The 19,673-nt window shown below is 37.1% G+C and overlaps 1 protein-coding gene across 2 annotated transcripts in view; it reads left to right on the forward strand.

Moving 5' to 3' along the window:
- The first annotated feature begins 11,128 nt into the window (after positions 1-11,128).
- The window catches only part of mvda (mevalonate (diphospho) decarboxylase a), a 28,997-nt gene continuing 20,452 nt past the window's right edge, over positions 11,129-19,673 (forward strand). The window contains exons 1-6 of one of the 2 annotated variants that reach the window (XM_079620384.1): positions 11,129-11,376; positions 12,263-12,333; positions 12,442-12,556; positions 12,647-12,793; positions 12,869-13,068; positions 16,991-17,065. In XM_079620384.1, the coding sequence (XP_079476510.1) occupies positions 11,259-11,376; positions 12,263-12,333; positions 12,442-12,556; positions 12,647-12,793; positions 12,869-13,068; positions 16,991-17,065 (726 nt within the window). In that variant the 5' untranslated portion in view covers positions 11,129-11,258. The remainder of the gene's footprint in view (positions 11,377-12,262; positions 12,334-12,441; positions 12,557-12,646; positions 12,794-12,868; positions 13,069-16,990; positions 17,066-19,673) is intronic. The other variant, XM_079620385.1, reaches the window with a different exon arrangement.

Below are 19,673 nucleotides of genomic sequence, written 5' to 3' on the forward strand. Positions count from 1 at the left end.
TCTGAAGAAACATCCGGAGTATGTATAGAAAGTTAAATTTCAAGGACTCTTTGTCCAGATATATGTTCAAAACGTCAAATTTGAACTACTATAGGGCTGACAAGGGCTGATTAGAAGGAGTCTATGAGTATTTTGAGAAGTGTTTAATGGGTCACATTTGGACTAACATGGTTGATGTAACATCAAAAGGAGTCTATGAGACCGCATAGTAACTTACCCTTAGATGGACTCTTTGGCCAGAAATATGTTCAAAATGTCGAATTTGACCTACTTTGTGGCTGAAGAAACATCAGAAGGAGTTTATGAGTATGTTTAGAAAGGTCAAGATCAAGGACTCTTTAGCTAGAAATTTTTTATATGACAATTGTTTGGCTAAAGAACTATCTGATAGTGTCGTTAAATATGTATAGAAAGTTAAAGTTCGAGGACTCTTTGGCCATAAATATCTTCAGCAGGTCAAATATGGACTGCTGTCATGCTGATGAAACGTCAGAAGGAGACTGTATGTACAGATAATTAAAGTTCCATGACTCTTTGGCCAGAGACATGTTCAATGGGTAAAATTTGGACTAACATGGTTGACGTAACATCAAAAGTAGTCTATAAGAATGCATAGTTACTTACCCTTTGATGGACTCTTTGGCCAGAAATATGTTCAAAATGTCGAATTTGACCTACTTTGTGGCTGAAGAAACATCAGAAGGAGTTTATGAGTATGTTTAGAAAGGTCAAGATCAAGGACTCTTTAGCTAGAAATTTTTTATATGACAATTGTTTGGCTAAAGAACTATCTGATAGTGTCGTTAAATATGTATAGAAAGTTAAAGTTCGAGGACTCTTTGGCCATAAATATCTCAGGACAGGCTTTCCTGTAGCTCAGTGGTAAGAGCAATGCGTTAACAACGCAAGGTTGTGGGTTCGATTACAGGGGATTGCACATACCTATGTATAAATGTATAGGATAATGCAATGTAAGTCGCTTTGGATAAAAGCGTCTGCCAAATGCATAAATGTAAATGTAAATATCTTCAGCAGGTCAAATATGGACTGCTGTCAATGCTGATGAAACATCAGAAGGAGACTGTTATTTAATGTTCCAGGACAAAATGTTCAAATTTGGACTAACATATGGTTGATGAAATATCAAATGTAGTTTATGAGAATGCAGAGAACCCTTTGATGATTATTTGGCCAGAAATATGTTTAAAAGTTACATTTGAACTACTGTCTGGCTGATAAAACATCCGAAGGAGACTATAATAGATCATTAAAGTTCTATAAGTGTTTGGCCAGAAATATGTGCAATGGGTTAAATTTGCACAGACTTTTTTTGATGTTTCATCAAAAATACATTTATTTGAATGCATAATAAGTTACCCTTTGAGGACTCCAGAAATATGTTCAAAAGGTCAAATATTTACTACTGACTTACTAACTTTCTAATGAAATATCATAAGAAGTCCCGAAGTATAGAGACTCTCTATGTATAGAGAGGCCAAGATTGAGGACTCTTTAGCCAGAAATATGTTAAATTATGGACTAATATATGGTAAATGTAACATCAAAAGAAGTCTATGTGACTGCATAGTGTTATGCTTTGATGACTCTTTGGCCAGAAATCTGTTCAATGGGTCAAATATGGACTACTGTATGGCTGAATTATCCTAAGAAGGTCAATGAGTAGAAATAAAAAGTTCATGATTTAGGACTCTTGGGCAAGAAATGTGTTTATTTCAAATATGCTTTCGCATTGCATTTTGCATACAACAACTAACATTAATTTCTGTATTGAAGAGATAACATTACAGGAGCTGTTGCATTACAGTGAATATAACTAACTCATCCCGTTGTGCATTGAAGAGATAACATGTGCTGTTGCATTGCATTGCATAAAAAAACTTTCCCCTCTGTGTATTAAAGAGATAACAACATACGAGCTGCTGCATTAGACACACAATCTAACTTTGTCCAGTGAAGAATAACACAAGAACTAACTCATGCTGTTACATTGCGCTGCATTGCATTGTATCCGTTGTGCATTGAAAGAGATAACACAAAACACGTGTTGCTGCATTGCACTGCATCTAACTTATTCAGTTGTATATTGAAGACATACCATATGATACCATATGAGCTGATGCATTACAATGCATACAAGAACTAACTTTGTGCATTGAGAAGCTAACATATGTGCTGTTGCATTACAAGCATCTATATTGCTTTAATATTTATTGTGTATTACAGAGATAACATTACATGAGCTTTAGTATTGCATTTGTGAAATGAAGAGACAACAATGGCTGTCATTAAACGTTCCCAATAACTATGTCACTCCGTTATGCAACGAAGAGATAACATGTGGTGCTGCATAATGTACACAATCTAACTTTGTGCATTGAAGAATAAGTCAAGTCAAGTCATCTTCATTTATATAGCGCTTTTAACAATGTAGATTGTTTCAAAGCTGCTTTACAGAGATAAACGTATAATTTAAGGTAACAGATTGTTTTGGCTTTATAGCGGTTCTTGAATGATGTTATTTTCCAGCTAAAGTTAGTTTTGATTGATTCACTTCTGTCGAAAGGATAATTTGTTATTAAATTAGGGGCCGCTAAGACGACACCGTTCTCTCTACACAGACTTTAAACGCGAACCTGTGATAAACACTGATGGCGCTCACGTGCGCATCAAGAATTCATTCTATAGTTATGTGCGTTTGAATATATGTGCGCATGTTTGTAATTCTCTACACACCAAGCCTTAAAATACTTGTCCTGCCTATAAATTTGATACAGAATTTAATTTAATTTTATCACTACGGGGGAGATACGCGAAATTTCCAGAATGCTTTATCTGTAGAATGATAAAGGGATCCTCCATAGGGAGAGGCTAGTTGGCACTTCAGCACTGCGTTGTCATCGGGTCCAGGTGAAGGTCCTTCATCAGATCTGGATACGGCCTGGATCCGGCAGGCTGTGGGAAAACCTCGGATAAACAAAGACACTAAAATTAGCGTAGATGCCATTCTTCTTATGATGTAACGAGTACATCAGGATTTAAGGGAAGTGTTCCCAGTTCCGGCTGACCTAATCTATGCAGCCTAACATTGAGTTATAGAAGTCTATAATGCATTATGTGAATGCTAGGTCAAAGAGATGTGTCTTTAATCTAGCTTTGAACTGACAGAGTGTGTCTGCTTCCCGGACAATGGTAGGAAGACTGTTCCAAAGTTTTGGAGCTAAATAGGAATTTTGAGATCGCAGTAGACGTGAAGGACTATAATGCGTTAAGAGCTCGCTCAAGTACTGCGGAGCTAAACCATTTAGTGCTTTGTAAGTAATCAGCAATATTTAAAAATTTATACGATGTTTAATAGGCAGCCAATGCAGTGTTGACAGAACTAATATGGTCATACTTCCTGGTTCTGGTAAGAACTCGAGCTGCTGCGTTTTGAACTAGCTGTAGTTTGTTTATTAAGCGTGCAGGGCAACCACCCAGTAGAGCATTACAATAATCTAGCCTTGAGGTCATAAACGCATTAACTAATTGTTCTGCATTTGTCAATGAGAGCATATGACGTAATTTTGATTTTTTTTAAGATGGAAAAATGCAGTTTTACAGATACTAGACACGTGACTTTCAAATTAAAGATTGGTATCAAAGAGCACACCTAGGTTCCTAACCGACGACGAAGACTTAACAGAGCAGCCATCAAGTGTTAGACAGTACTCTAGGTTATTACGTGTGGAAGTTTTTTGTCCAATAATTAGAATCTCTGTTTTTTCTGAATTTAGTAGTAGCAAATTACTAGTCAAGTAAAATGACAATAACATGTAAGCGTATTCCTTTGGTATTAAAAAGGTAACACAACATATTTGCTTTCGCTTCTCGCAATACAATTAACTTTTTGCACTTTTTGCATACAAGTTCTAACTAAATCCTGTGAGCCTTGAACAGATATCACATAAAACATATATGTCGCATCTAACGTTCATTGTGTTGTGCAATGAGGAGATAGCATATATCTATGATGTGCATTACATTGAACACACAATCTAATTTTGTACTTTGAAGAGTAACATAAGCTTGTTGTAACTTGTTGCAATGAAATGTATAAATTGCCCCAACGTATTCCTCTGTGCATTGAAAAGCATTCATTTGCGTAATGGAGACAACATTACTTGAGCTGTTGTATTACAATGCATACAATAACTAATTCAGTCCGTTGTGCAAAGAAGAGATTACAAATATAATGTTGCATTGCATTGCACACACGATTCAACTTTGTGCAGTGAATAATAACATTTTAGCTATGCACATGTTGCATTACAATGCATAAAAGAACCAACACATTGATGGCAATGAGGATATTGCATTTTGCATTGCATCCAAAAAACATTCATTTGTGTAATAAAGAGACAACATTAAAAAAGCTGTTGTATTACAATGCATACAAAAAATAACTCATTCAATTGTGCATTGAAAGAGTTAGCATATGTGCTGTTGCATTGCATAGCATATAAAAGATCTAACTTTTTTAAGAAATAACACGAATATGAGATGTTGCATTACAGTGCATTACAACACCTAACTTATTCCTTTGTGCATTGAAATAACATGTCTCTTCGCATCTAACTTTTTCATTTGTGGACTGAAGGGTCATATTACACGATATGTTTGCATTTCAATGCATACAAGGATTACATTTGGTTGTGCATTGAAGAGATAACACATATCCTACATGCTTGTTGCATTGCCCTGCATTGCATCGCCATCCGTTGTGCACTGAAGAGATTTCTCATAATATATGTGATGTTGCATTGCATCAAGAAGAAACTTATTCCGTTTTGTATTGGAGATTAACATAACATGTTAATGCATTGCATTGCACACATGATCTAACTTTGTGCATTAGAGAGATGTAAGTTTCTTGCATTGCAATGCATGATTTCAAGAACCATTGAAATTTTCCGTTGTGCAATGAGGATATAAGCATATGTGCTGTTGCATTGCATTGTACACACAATCTAACTTTGTACTTTGAAGAATAACATAAGCTATGCAGTTGTTGCATTGCAATGTATAAAGCCGTAACTTATTCCTCTGTGCAATGAAAAGTCAGCGCAAAAGTGTGCTTTCGCATTGCATTTCATACAACTAACAACATTAAATGAGCTGTTGCATTACAATGCATACATTAACTAACTCATTCCGTTGTGCAATGAAGAGATATGTTGTTGCATTGCATTGCATACATGATCTAACGTTGTGCATTGGAGTAATGTAAGCCTGTTGCATTGCAATGCACTTGCTTTCAAGAACTAACTCATTCAATTGTGCATTGAAAGAGTTAACATATGTGCTGTTGTATTGCATATAGCATATAAAAGATCTAACTTTTTTAATAGATAACATGAATATGAGATGTTGCATTACAGTGCATACAATGACAAACTTATTCCTTTGTGCATTGAAATAACATGTCTCTTCGCATATAACTTTTTCATTTGTGTACTGAAGGGACAACATTACACGATCGGTTTGCATTTCAATGCATACAAGGATTAAATTATTTTGTTGTGCATTGAAGAGATAACAAATAACATATTTGATTTCACATCTCATTGCATTTAAATCAAGCTAATTCCGTTTTGCTTTGGAAAGGAATGACGAATACATTAAATATAACATACATGCTTGTTATGCAACAAACACAGTTGCATTGCCCTGTATTGCATCGCCTATGCACATGTTGCATTGCAATGCATACAAGAACTCACTTATTCCTTTGTGGATTGAAATGACAACATATGTCTCTTTGCATCTAACTTTTTCAAAACGTATTTGCTATGCAATGCTGTTCTTATTTGCATACAAGATCTAACTAATCCCGTTGTCATCAGTTGTGCGCAGATATTTAAGCTATGCACTTGTTTCACTGCATTGTATACAAGAACTAAAGTATTTCGTTGTACATTGAAGAGATAACATGTATCTCAAGTTTTGCATTGCAATGCTTTCAAGAACTGAGTCATTTGGTTGTGTAATTCATTGCCTACAAGATCTAACTTATTCCGTTGTGCACTGAAGATAAAATATAACATGTGCTTTCTCATCTTATTGTATGTATATACCTTTAAGTGTACTTAACTTTCTTGCCATATTTTTTTATTTTTTATAATTGCTAGCCAGCAATATTGATCATTTTCATGGCCCCCAGAAAAAAAAAATTAGAGTTATTTTTATATTTTGACCATATTGAACAGGCCGAAAAGTCCTCGATTTTTAACTTTCTGTGTCTGTCATTGACTCCTAATACTTCATCACCATCACATCATTTGAAGTAGTTCAAATTTGACCTACTGAACATATTTCTAGAAGAAAGAGATCCTCAACTTTCTAAACATACTCATCCAACTTCTGGTTTGTTTCTTCAGCCATACAGTCGTTCTAATATGACTGTTTAAAAACATTTCTGGCAAAACGGTCATCAAAGTTTTACCATTCATTCTCCTAGACTTGTTATATGTTATAAGAATATGATATATTACTTATATGATTTTTCTATTTATACTCATTGTTGAGTACCTCTGATGTTAACAGAGCCACACAGTATTGCAAAATTTTACCCTATGAACATATTTCTTGCCAAAAAGTCCTTGAGCTTGAACTTTTTTTACATGCTCATAGACTCGTTCTGATGTTTTATCGACCAGACAATTGTCCATATTTGACGATTGAACATACCTCTGGCTTCTTTGGATGTTACATCAACCATACAGTAGTACAAAATTGACCCATTGAACATGTTTCTGGCCAACGAGTCCTGAAACTTTAATTATCTCTATATACTTATGGTCTCCTTCTGATGTTTCATCAGCCAGACAGTAGTCCATACTTGACCTAATGAACATATTTTGACCAAAGGGTCCTCGAACTTAAAATTTATATACATACTCATTGACACTTTCAGAGTACTTCAGCCAAACAGTTGTCTATATTTGACTACTGAACATATTCTGGCCTAAGAGTCTATTAACTTGAACATTCTATGCATGCTCATTGACTCCTGATGTTTTATCAGCCAGACAATAGTCCTTATGACCTACTGAACTTATTTATGGACAAAGAATAATTTTCTATACATAAACGAGTTCTCGTAGACTTCTTATGATTTTATATCATTCTTAAATTAGTCCATATTCTGATGTTTCATCAGCAAGAGAGTAGTCCATATTTGACCCAATAAACTTATTTCTAGAAAATTAGTCTTCAAAGGGTGACTTACTATACATTCTCATATACTTCTGATATCACATTAACCACAAGGCAGTCTATGTATAGACAGCAGTAGTTCTAATATGACTTTATGAACACATTTCTGGCCAGAGAATCGTCAAAGATAACTGACTCTTTTAAATTATGCTAGACTTCTTTTGATGTTACATCAACCATACAGTAGTCCATATTTGACCTGGGAAACATATTACTGGCCAAAGAGTCATCTAAGGGTAAGTTAATTTGCATTCTCATTGACTCCTTTTGATGTTACATCAACCATGTTAGTCCAAATTTGACCATTTGAACATATTTTTGGCTAAAGAGTCCTCAAACTTTAACTTTCTATACATCCTCATTGACGCTTTCAAATCATACTTCAGCCAAACAATTGTCCATATTTCAATACTGAACATATTTCTGGCCGAAGAGAAAATTTAAATTTAACTTTCTATACTTTCTCCTGATGTTTCATCAGCCAGACAATAGTCCATAATTGACCTATTGACCATATATCTGGACAAAGAGTCATTGAACATTACCTTTCTATACACACTCATAGTCTCATGCTTATGTTTCATCAGCCCTACAGTTGTTCAAATATGACTTCTTTATTATTTCTCTGGCCAAAGAGTCCTCAATCTTGGACTTTCAATACATACTCATTCTTATGTTTTGTCATTCATACAGTTTTTCATACTTTTTGAACATATTTCTGACCAAAGAGTAACATTTGTATTTGCATGTTCAAAAATGGGTAATTTGCTTTCTCATAGACTCCGTTTGATGTTCCATCAAGCATGTTAGCCCAAATTTGACACATTGAACATTTCTCTGACCAAAGAGTCTTTGAACTTTAACTTTATATATATACTCAAAGACTGAAGTATAGCTGAAGAAGGAGTCCTATCGAGCCTGGTTGGCTTGTGGGACTCCCGAGGCAGCTGACGGGTATGTTGGATGTTGTGGGGCTGTCTTGGTTGACACGCCTCTGCAGCATCGCGTGGCCGTGGAACACTGGACCAGCTCTATACCCTATACAGGGTGCTGGAGGGTTCATGGGAGTTTGCCCAACCAATCCACATGTGCTTTGTGGATTTGGAGAAGGCATTCGACTGTGTCCCTAGTGGCGGCCTTTGCTAAGGGCTGTCCGGTACCTGTACGATCGAAGCAGGAGCTTGGTTCGCATTGCTGGCAGTAAGTCAGACTTCTTCCCGGTGCATGTTGGACTCCGGCAGGGCTGCCCTTTGTCGCCGGTTCTGTTCATAATTTTTATGGACAGAGTTCCTAGGCGCAGCCAGGGGCCGGAGGGTGTCGGATTTGGGAACAACACGATTTCGTCTCTGCTCTTTGCAAGATGATGTTGTCGTGTTGGCCCCTTCAGAGCAGGAACTTCAGCATGCACTGGGACGGTTTGCAGCCGAGTGTGAAGCGGCTGGGATGAGAATCAGTACCTCCAAATTCGAGGCCATGGTCCTCAGTCGGAAAAAGGTGGCTTGCCTACTTCAGGTTGGTGGAGAGTTCCTTGGGGTTTTGTTCACGAGTGAGGGAAGGATGGAACGGGAGATTGACAGACAGATCGGTGCAGCTTCTGCAGTAATGCGGTCGATGTACCGGTCTGTCGTGGTGAAGAAAGAGCTGAGCCAGAAGGCGAAGCTCTCGATTTACCGGTCAATCTACGTTTCTACTCTCACCTTTGGTCATGAGCTTTGGGACCGAAAGGACAAGATCCCGGATACAGGCGGCCGAAATGAGCTTTCTCAGCAGGGTGGCTGGGCGATCCCTTAGAGATAGGGTGAGAAGCTCGGTCACTCGGGAGGAGCTAAGTCGCTGCTCCTCCACATCGAGAGGGGTCAGCTGAGGTGGCTCGGGCATCTTTTCCGGATGCCTCCTGGACGCCTTCCCGGGAAGGTGTTCCAGGCACGTCCCACCGGGAGGAGACCCCGGTAAGACCTAGGACACGCTGGAGAGACTATGTCTCCCGGCTGGCCTGGGAACGCCTCGGTGTCCCTCCGGAAGAACTGGAGGAAGTGGCTAGAGAGAGGGAAGTCTGGGCATCTCTGCTTAGACTGCTGCTCCCGCGACCCGGCCCCGGATAAGCGGAAGAAGATGGATGGATGGATGGATGGATGGATGGATGGATGGTTTCACTGAATGAGCCTCAAATTTCACTTTTAGTGTCTAAGCAATTAAAAAAAAAACACTGTAATCACAAAAGCTGTTATTAGATCAGTTACCAGAAAAAATAATGGATCTCTATGGGCCTCAGCTGGATTAATATGGTAATTACAATTTTTTTTCTAACCAGGAGATAGCAGAATTCTGCCTAGATCAATAACCAGAAAAAACTCATCATTAAAGTTTTTTTCCCCATAAAAATTTTATATTTCATATGCATGCTAATGGTGGAGTTGAGAAATTCTGCAGAAATATGTAAAAAAAAAGTACTTCATACCCCGCAAAACACAGCATAAACGTATAGATGAGAAGTAAACGAATATAAATAATAAATTTAAACAAAAGATGCTTGATTTAGAAAATCATAAACTCAGATAAACAAAAATGATTAGCCCTTAAAACTGAAACTTTCCATACTAAAAGATGATAACAGTATATAAAGATTGAAGCAAACTTTTTAAGATCAGGATGAAAAACCCAGCAGACCACTGGCCTGGAAACTTAAGACACTAATCTTGTGTATACATAGGCCTGCTCCATTTAGGCAAGGTTGCCAAACCAAGTCCTTGTTACAAAATATGGTACAACTAAGAACTACCACTAAAGATTGTTTTATAAACTTACTGCCTTATCTCAACCACTCAGCAAACCATGTTAGGTATAGATTCGAAGAAATCGATATTGCAACAGAATCTCTCTCTCTCTCTCTCTCTCTCTGAATACAAACACACACAAAAATTGACTGGATTCAATGAGTTTTTGTAGTTGTAATAAAAATAGTCACAAATAACACATCTGGGAATTCCCATGAAGAGAATGGGGGGTCATATAACGGGGGCATTTAAAAAATAAATAAAAATCACGTTTAAAAACACATTTACAAGTTAGAACAAATAATTTTGAAGTTAGGACAACAGTGGGGTTGTCCTAAAGTTAAAAAGAGTTAAAGAGTTAGCAACAGTATACTGATAAATCCTTTTAATTTCCTTTCTTATACTATGGTGTTATGAAATAATCAAAATGTTGTAAATCATTTAGCCTAGTTCATAATTCATTCCTCTACCTGAAGACCCGATCCTCTTGCTGTGGATCAACCAAATATTTTTTTGAAATGTTGTGGGGTCATTCAAATGCGTTAGCCTAAATAATAGCTTATCAAAGCAATCATTTCAGGGACATTACGAGTTACAGGCTAATGTTTTTTTTTCCCCACTGTGCATTCAAATGAATGCTTTGCTTTTCCAGTTTTTTAAATGACATACTCCTTCCTACACCAACTACAAACACATTTTCTATCATATGAAAGATGATGGAACCAATCATTGTGCAGCTCCTCCCCGAAATGCAGCCTGCAGCCATGCATGTCCTTCTCGTATGTTTTGTTTTGACTGAATTTTCGTTGTATTTACACAGTTTTGACCAGCAGGCGTCACCAGCGTGTAACGTTTCGAGAACTTCGAACCAGTGAATCAATTGATTCAAAGCATAGATTCAAAGTTTCGAAAAGCCTCGTTTCTCCTCTCACTAGTCACTACTGATCCGTTTTGAGCACCGGTGACACTGAGCATGCGCGGAGGATCTGGCTTTCTATTCGACAAATCCGCTGACTATCTCTGCGTGAAACCATGGTCCGATCCCAATCATTGGTTCACTTGTAATAGGGTTGTAGGGTGATCTCTCTAATTGGTCAAATACGAATTCTCGTGTTCAGCGTGACCCAATCCAAATTCACTGTTGTGTTTCATTTGCTTTCTGGTTTAAACTGTTAAGCAGTAGCCGGTATCCAGTGCATCAAATGTTAAATGTTAAATCATCTGTTTGTCAATTTTTATAAATTTAGAAATATGCCCGTAAACAGTCACCAAAATCTTGCTATGGTCACCTGCACGGCACCAGTGAACATTGCGGTCGTCAAATACTGTAAGTCTGCATGTCTTTCAAACGTAATGGATTAATTTGTGATTATTGTAAAGTTTTTTTTTAAAATCCTTACTATGCTATTTTTATGATCATATTTGTCTACACAGTGGCTGGAAAGAGCTCACAATAATAATTAAAAGCAGTTTCACAATAATAACAACATTATCTTCTGAGAAGATAACATAATTAACTATGCAAGTTATATCAAATATAAGACAAGTTCCAGTTTTAGCTGTAAAGCTAAAGCAAGAGATAGGGTCGTTATTTAGCTCAATTCAGTTTAAGTTTAATTCTCACTATCGGATGATAGTGTCAATGCAGTCTAATCAGTAATATTGCTGCTGGATATTAAGGCCCCAGACAGGGTTTAGATTAAGCCAGGATTAGGCTTTAGTTCAATCAGGTCATTTAAGTATCTTTAATAAATGTTACTTAGAAAAATACATTACTGGTGTGCATCTTGAGACAAAACATTGGCACTGACATTAAATTTAATAAATGGCAGAGCAAGTTGCTTTCATTTAAAACAGCTCAAACATGCATTTTAGTCTGGACTATGCTTAAGCCTTGTCTGTGAAACCGGGGGTAAGTGTCCCCAACTAAGCAAGCCAAAGGTGACAGTGGTGAGGAAACCATAAATCTCCAAAGCTCCAGCTGATTAGAAGGCATTGAGCAAAAATGAAGAAAAATAAATTTTAGTGAAGAGAAAAATTTGTTCACAATACTATGCACTGCAGTGACAGTCACACATTTGTAAGTGTGAATTAAGTGACCAAATACTTTTTGGGGAAACTGTATACAAATGTCTTCTGTAAATATTTATGATATTAGACATGTTCTACTCAGAGTTTTGTTGAGTTATTACTTATTATTGCCATTGAATCAGGGGGGAAACGCAATGAAGATCTCATTCTGCCAATCAATTCATCCCTCAGTGTGACACTGCATCAGGAACAGGTGACTGATAGTCCCCAAATTGGTTGCTTTACCACAATGCATTTTAAGAGCTCCAGATTTTTAGCTGTAACAGCAAGGTTGCCATTATATATTATAATTCTTTCTTAGCTCAAAACAACGACAACAATTGCATGCAGCAGAAGTTTCCTGCAAGACCGCATCTGGCTGAATGGCAAGGAGGAGGATATCAGCTGTCCCAGGTTGCAGTCATGTCTGCAGGAAAGTACGTCCCTGACTTTCAGAACATTAACATTATTAAGCACTGTATGACAGGAGTTGTCATTGTGATATTAAACTCATTTTAATTTACCAGTTCGAAGGTTAGCTCGCAAGAGACGGAATACTGGTGATCCAACTTCTGATATCAGCGTAGTGTCCCATAAGGTCCATATCTGCTCTGTGAATAATTTCCCCACTGCTGCTGGCTTGGCATCCTCTGCAGCAGGTTACGCCTGTCTGGGTAAGTAAAAAAAGAAATAACATAAAACGAGATTCTGTGCTCCTGATGATGATGTGAAAACTCGGTTTGTTTTAGTGTACACACTGTCACAGTTGTTCGGTGTGGAGGGTGAGCTGTCTACAGTGGCGCGACAGGGCTCTGGCAGTGCATGCAGGAGTTTGTACGGTGGCTTTGTCCAGTGGAAGATGGGGGAACGGTCAGATGGGAAAGACAGTTTTGCTGAACAAGTGGAATCTGAGTCGTACTGGCCGGAACTCAGAGTATTGATCCTAGTGGTGAGTGTGTGGATTTAACCCTTAAGCCTGTTTTATGCTTCTGCGTCGAATCGACGGCGTACCCCTGCAGACCCCACTGCGTCTCCGCGAACCCCTCTCCGACCCCTCCGCCGTAGCTCGACGTGCACCTCCAAAAAATTGTAACTACACGTCGAGGCGACGTAGGGCTGTGATTGGTCAGATTATACATAATTTCCGGAGTGTAGCTTTTCCGGATTCCCCCTACCGCTATACCGCCATTTTTAAAGTGACCACTGCACTGTTTGTTTCAACAACGTCTTTTTTTTTCTGAAAAAAAACACTAGCTGCAGTAAATACACAGTCAGGGCAACTGGGATGAATATGGCGGTGTGCTTAAGATAATTACAATAAATTGCAGGAAGAGCAGAAATATTGCTTCTGATTTGGTCAGCAAGTTCACTGTCCTTTTGTACTTTGTAATAGATATCTGTCACATGTACATAGACCAACAATTTAAACGTTGCTGAGCATTAGTGTATCCGGGAAGTTTTTATACCAAGTGTCTGTGTCCTTCAGGATGCAAAAACAGGTTTAGTGACTGGAAAATCACACACTTTATGAGGAATATAAGTCTACAATGAACATCTGTCTTAATCAGGCACAAAAGTAGTCAACACAAGTGGTGTGTATTTTATCATCTCTTGACTTCACACATCAGTGTATCACTGCATGTTGACAAAGCACAAAAAAGTTGCCACAATTACTCCAATACCTTTCAAGTTTATTCTCAACACACACAATGTTGTGAATAAAATGTTCATGGTTATTTTAGTAGTTGTATTAAAACATCAGATGTGCTTCGCTGGATCTACTTTGGATCTACACAAAGCAAATCATGTGTACCACTGAATTTACATGGTTCAAGATGCTAATTGAAGTCTTAAACATGTATATGTTAGAACTTTTTAATTTTTTTCCCTGACTGAACAACTTTGACTGTTAAAGTTTAAACCTTTGTATTTGTGCAATGCTTCTTTTTTTTTTAAAGGGGTCATGACATGAGAAACCAAATTTGCCTTGATCTTTTGGTATATAAGAGGTCTTTGTACCATTAAAACGTCCTGCAAGTTTCATAGCTTAAGACGTCCTCCCCATTATAAACAAATCATTTATTTAATCAAGCTCTAAATACAGCTCGTTCTGGATCCATGGTAAGAAGTGACGTCACGGTGCGAAGTGACGTACCAGCGTTTGCATATGACCTCCTCCAGCACAAGACAACTACGCTTTAAGCGCAAGACAACTACGCTCATTTCTTTCGTTGTCGTGCCGCGCGCATCACAAGTGTTCAGTCGACGGACAGCGAGCCAAGTGGGTCTGTGTACAGTAAAATTACGATGCCACGCAGATGTGCTGTTCCTGGCTGTGGACAAACAACATCTTTGAATACGCTGCCGAAAGATCCAGACGTCAGGGAAAAATGGATGCACTTTATTTTTTGCGGACGTCCCAGTCACGGCAGTGTTAATTTAAGCGTTTGTTCTATACATTTTAAGGATGACTGTTTTGAGGAAAAAATCCCAATATGAAGCTGGCTTTGCCAGAAAACTGTTGCTCAAAGATAAGTCCGTGCCGACTATTCTGGGCTCAACAACGACGACGCAAACTTACTTTTTATCATGGCTAATATAAACACATTTGTATAAGAGAATCTTGAAAATATGTCGCCTTTCTAGTAGGCCTACATGTGATAGAAAATTTAAAATGTTGCCTTTATCAATGCTGCATCTTCAAAGATGGCCTGTGCATGCATTTTTCCGTGGTAACTTACACCCTATCATTTCATTGGAATTAGTTAAATAATGTTAAACTGTTAGCAAATTAAGCTATAGGATAATTATGCAACAATAATCCGTTTTCAAGTGTCTCGGGTTACAATTTTTTTATTAATTCAAAATAGTTTCACTTTCCATGTGGACACGGGCTGATCCAGTCTTCGTTATTGTGGTGATGGTTCATTTTCCTCTGATTCCGGCTCAAACATAAAAAGGTTTTATCATTGCAAGAGCCATCGCTTCGCATGCATCACCCGCTATTAAACAGTTGCGCCGAATCCGCAAATGTTCTGGCTGGGGGCGTTAATAATTGATGCATAGGCACTGACGTTAGCCAATCATAACAGAGGGCGTTAACACTGAACTCTTAAAGGGGAAACACCCCCAAAACAGACTGTTTGAATCAGAGGAAAAGGTCATAAATCACTACATTTTAAACGTTTTTTGTAAAAAAAACTATAGTAATACTATAATTGCACCTAAGGGAACATAATAATAAAATAAAAAAACCCATGTCATGACCCCTTTAAGTTCATATAACTTTTCAGAACAAAGACAAACAGTAACAAAAAACAAGTCAACATAGGTTTATGGGTATTTGCATGGAAATTATCTCAAAATGTAAAAAAAAACTAAAAACAAAACTCTTTCCATATTTAGCTATTGCAAGAGATCCTTGTTTACACATACTTCAACAGGTTATCATGTAAATATATATACTTATACACGCTTATAGACACATACATTCATAGACATACATACAACACAAATACTCTCATGTCCATAGCCATACTTTCATGCAGCTTGAAGTAATATTCTCTCACGGTGGTTACATGTGTGATGGGAATATTTAAATGCATACATTTATCTACCTTCTCTCTGTTTTGATACATGTGTAGTCCATTTTCCCCAGTGTTTTTCAAAAGTCTCTTCCTGTAGTCTTAACTTGAATGTCAGTCTTTCCATTTTATACTTTTCTGTGACAATTTGTTCCCATTGAGATTGTATTTGTGCAATGATTAACTCCCAGTTAAAGGAACACTCCGACTTTTTGGGACTTTAGCCTATTCAACTTATCCCCCAGAGTTAGATAAGTCCATACATACCTTTTTCATCTCCGTGCGTGCTATAAGTCTGTTTGACGCACCCACCGCTAGCCTAGCTTAGCACAAAGACTGGATGTAAATGGTTGCAGCTAGCACACTAATCCAAATAAGTGACAAAATAACGCAAACATTTTCCTATTTACATGTTGTGATTTGTATAGTCACAAAGTGTACAAAAAACAAAGTCACATGAGACACAGACATATTTTAACCGTATAAATACTGGGAACTATATTCCCTGAATATAGGGCGGAGTGATAACCGCAGCGCACCTGAGACGCGCTCTGAACGAACTCTCTGCTCCTCACCACGGCGCGTCTCAGGTGCTGCGGTTATCACTCCGCCCAAGTAGCAGTGCTTCGCCTTCAGAGAATATAGTTCCCAGTATTTATACGGTTAAAATATGTCTGTGTCTCATATGACTTTGTTTTTTGTACACTCTGTGACTATAGAAATCACAACATGTAAATAGGAAAATGTTTGCGTTATTTTGTCACTTATTTGGATTAGTATGCTAGCTGCAACCATTTACATCCAGTCTTTGTGCTAAGCTAGGCTAGCGGTGGGTGCGTCAAACAGACTTATAGCACGCACGGAGATGAAAAAGGTATGTATGGATTTATCTAACTCTGGGGGATAAGTTGAATAGGCTAAAGTCCCAAAAAGTCGGAGTGTTCCTTTAAGTAGGCAGTTGTGCTGTCTGGGACAAATAAAAAACCCCATTAGCATTTACACTATAAATGTAATGGAATCCTATGCATTTCTAAGTGTATTTACACTTGCTCAACTCACTTGTTTTTACTGGTCAGATCATGAAAAGACATAAATGCTCTGCAAGATGCATTCGAGAGGAATCACACCACCTCCAAATGTAGTGAAAAGCTCACTGGTGACCAGTTACAACATTTTAAAACACACACTTTCACTCAACAGATGTAAACAATTTACTCTGAGATCTTGGAAAATGTCTATTTGTCAGCTACTCATATCTGTATCTGATATGAATATGTTTTCTCTCAGGTGAGTGCTGAGCAGAAGTCTGTTGGGAGCACGTCTGGAATGCACACTAGTGTGGAAACAAGTCAACTTCTGAAGGTACAAATGATTCATAATTTCTGTTTGTCCTTACTGGGGGTGTATTTTAGCAATATAACACAAGCAGGAGTGTTGTTCTGAATATCTGCACAGGTAATCAGCCGTCCTGATTTTCTGACTGCAAGTAGGAAAAAACAGCAAGTTAATGTTGATTAACTTACCTTTTAGACACAAGTTGCCTGTTACTTTGCAAACAAACGTTTTGTTACTGAATGAATCAGTGGGCCTGTCCCAACACCCACACGTATTTTGTAAAACTAGTTCAGCAGTGCAGTTCCATTTGACCACTTTATTAATCCATTGAAGGGAGTACATACAGTAATGTTTGTGTGTGTGGTTTCTAGACAAAAACAGAAATACAAACACTTTGTTGGAAACTCAGAAGCGAAGACCAGGAGACTTGGTTGTATCTTCAGCAGGATTCTTTATTGAGAACGCGAGCTGTCGGTAGCTGCAGTCATCAAGTATGACTAAGGGAACTATACATTGTAGTTTATATACCTTGTAAGGGGGAGGGATTTTACATAGAAGTGGCAAAATGAAGTATGAAAAATGGAGTCAGCTCGTTACCTGATCTCATCAGCATAACAGTGTCATTCAAATGCATAGATGATAATTCAATCAGCCTGACAGTATCACGCATACCATACAAAATCAACCGAACTTGTGTCACGTCTTACATCGTGTGCAAGGCTATCTACACTGCGATTGTGCAAATCATTTGTCCTTTGTGTTAATTAGCGTAAGTGCGTTTAGTACTTCAGAAGAAGAACAAGCATCCATTTACTGTCGGTGAATCATCATGTGGCACTGTCAGTGTCACGTCGTGTCCAGTGCAGACAGCATCACTGATAATATAATGGGTACTATATGCTTTTGACGCGCTGTCTCGCGCCCCTTGTGTCGGGTGTAGAGAAGGTGTTATGGATCATGATGCTCGGGATCTGTGAATAATCATAATTTGTGTATAATCCTGAGTTTATCCTGATTCACTGATAAATAGAAAGAAAAGAAGCCATCAACTCCAATAATCTTTTGGAAAAGGGATGTTTTAACACAAACAGCACTTCAGCTCAATTTGATCGAAGCGCCTACTAGGGCTGCACGATATTGGAAAAAACTGACATTGCGATATTTAGTTTTTCTGCGATATATTGCAATATGAAAACAATTTCACCAGATGAGTTGAATAGCTCTATTTGTAAAGAAATAATCATTCTAGGATGATTTTGTAGGGTAGTGCATCTTCATAGAAAATAATAAACAAATTACAAGCATGGATAAATATAAAGAACAAAGATACAAATGAAATAAGCAGTGCTTTGTTTTTCCGGTAAATCTAACTGTATTCGGTACAGACATTGAATAATCAAATGTAAAATAACACTGTATTGTCTTCACTGTATACATTGCATTAATTATATTAATAATTTAATGTAAAATAACACTGTATTGTCTTCACTGTATACATTAAATAATTAATATAATTATACAATTTATATTTGTTAAAGCTACAAAAGTGATTTTGTCTTTTGTTGTTTGATTAACCCTCATATGCTCTTAGTTTCCTGTTTACACTCAGTGCACTTGGGGTCTATATGACCCCAAAATTTAATGAGTGATTGTAAAAAAAATGTAAATTTTTAATAACACATATAATATATATTATTTTTGTTTACTTCTTATCTATACAGTAATGCTGTGTTTTTGGATATTTAAAGTACTTTTGTACCTATTTACCACACAATTCCTCAACTATACCATTAGCTTGCATGTAAAATATTAATTTTTTATGAAAAAAATACTTAAATGATGATCTAAATTAAATATAAGTTGTTTCTGGATATTGATCTAGGTGTTAGCTGTATAATTCTGCCATCTGCTGGTCAAAGAAAAACCTGAAGGAAATACAATTTAAGAAAGAAATTGCTTTGTCCATAGATACCCAGCAGAGGGCAATAGAGATCCATTCATTTTACTGGATGTGGCCAACTGCTCATATCATATTTTTGTGATACATTTTGTGAATTTATATATATAAAAACATTATACAAGACATTAAAAATAAATATTCTTTCAAATAGTAGAATTTTGGTAGTTTTTGATGTGTTTTGAAATGTCTGTTTTTACAAAATACCACATAAATTGCCACATAAGAAACACCTAAAGGACAAGACTTAGAATCAGATTGTAGTTGCATATTATTTATTTTAATGAACCAAATGTGAAAAAAAATAATTAACTTTAGAATTTAGAAGAATTTAATTTAATAATATATATATATATATATATATATATATATATATATATATATATATATATAAAAACAGCAGAAATGAACAGGAGTGAACACTGAATAACAATAGAATTATTTGATAATCACATTCTGAACACTGAACATAAAAGCAATAACAAGCTACAAAAAAAAAAATGATTACATAATACACATGGTAAAAAAGCACAGTCAGAATGTTGTGAATGAACAAGTATCATGAACAAAAATCAGTCCACGCACATCTGGCACAAGTACACGGTGTGAGCAGCACAAATGGCTCTTTCGCAGTTTGCGCACTGCTTATCCGTTTTTGTATCCTTGGCCCGTGGACAA

This window comes from Phoxinus phoxinus (genome assembly GCF_949152265.1).
Source record: "Phoxinus phoxinus genome assembly, chromosome: 8".
Taxonomy (NCBI): domain Eukaryota; kingdom Metazoa; phylum Chordata; class Actinopteri; order Cypriniformes; family Leuciscidae; genus Phoxinus; species Phoxinus phoxinus.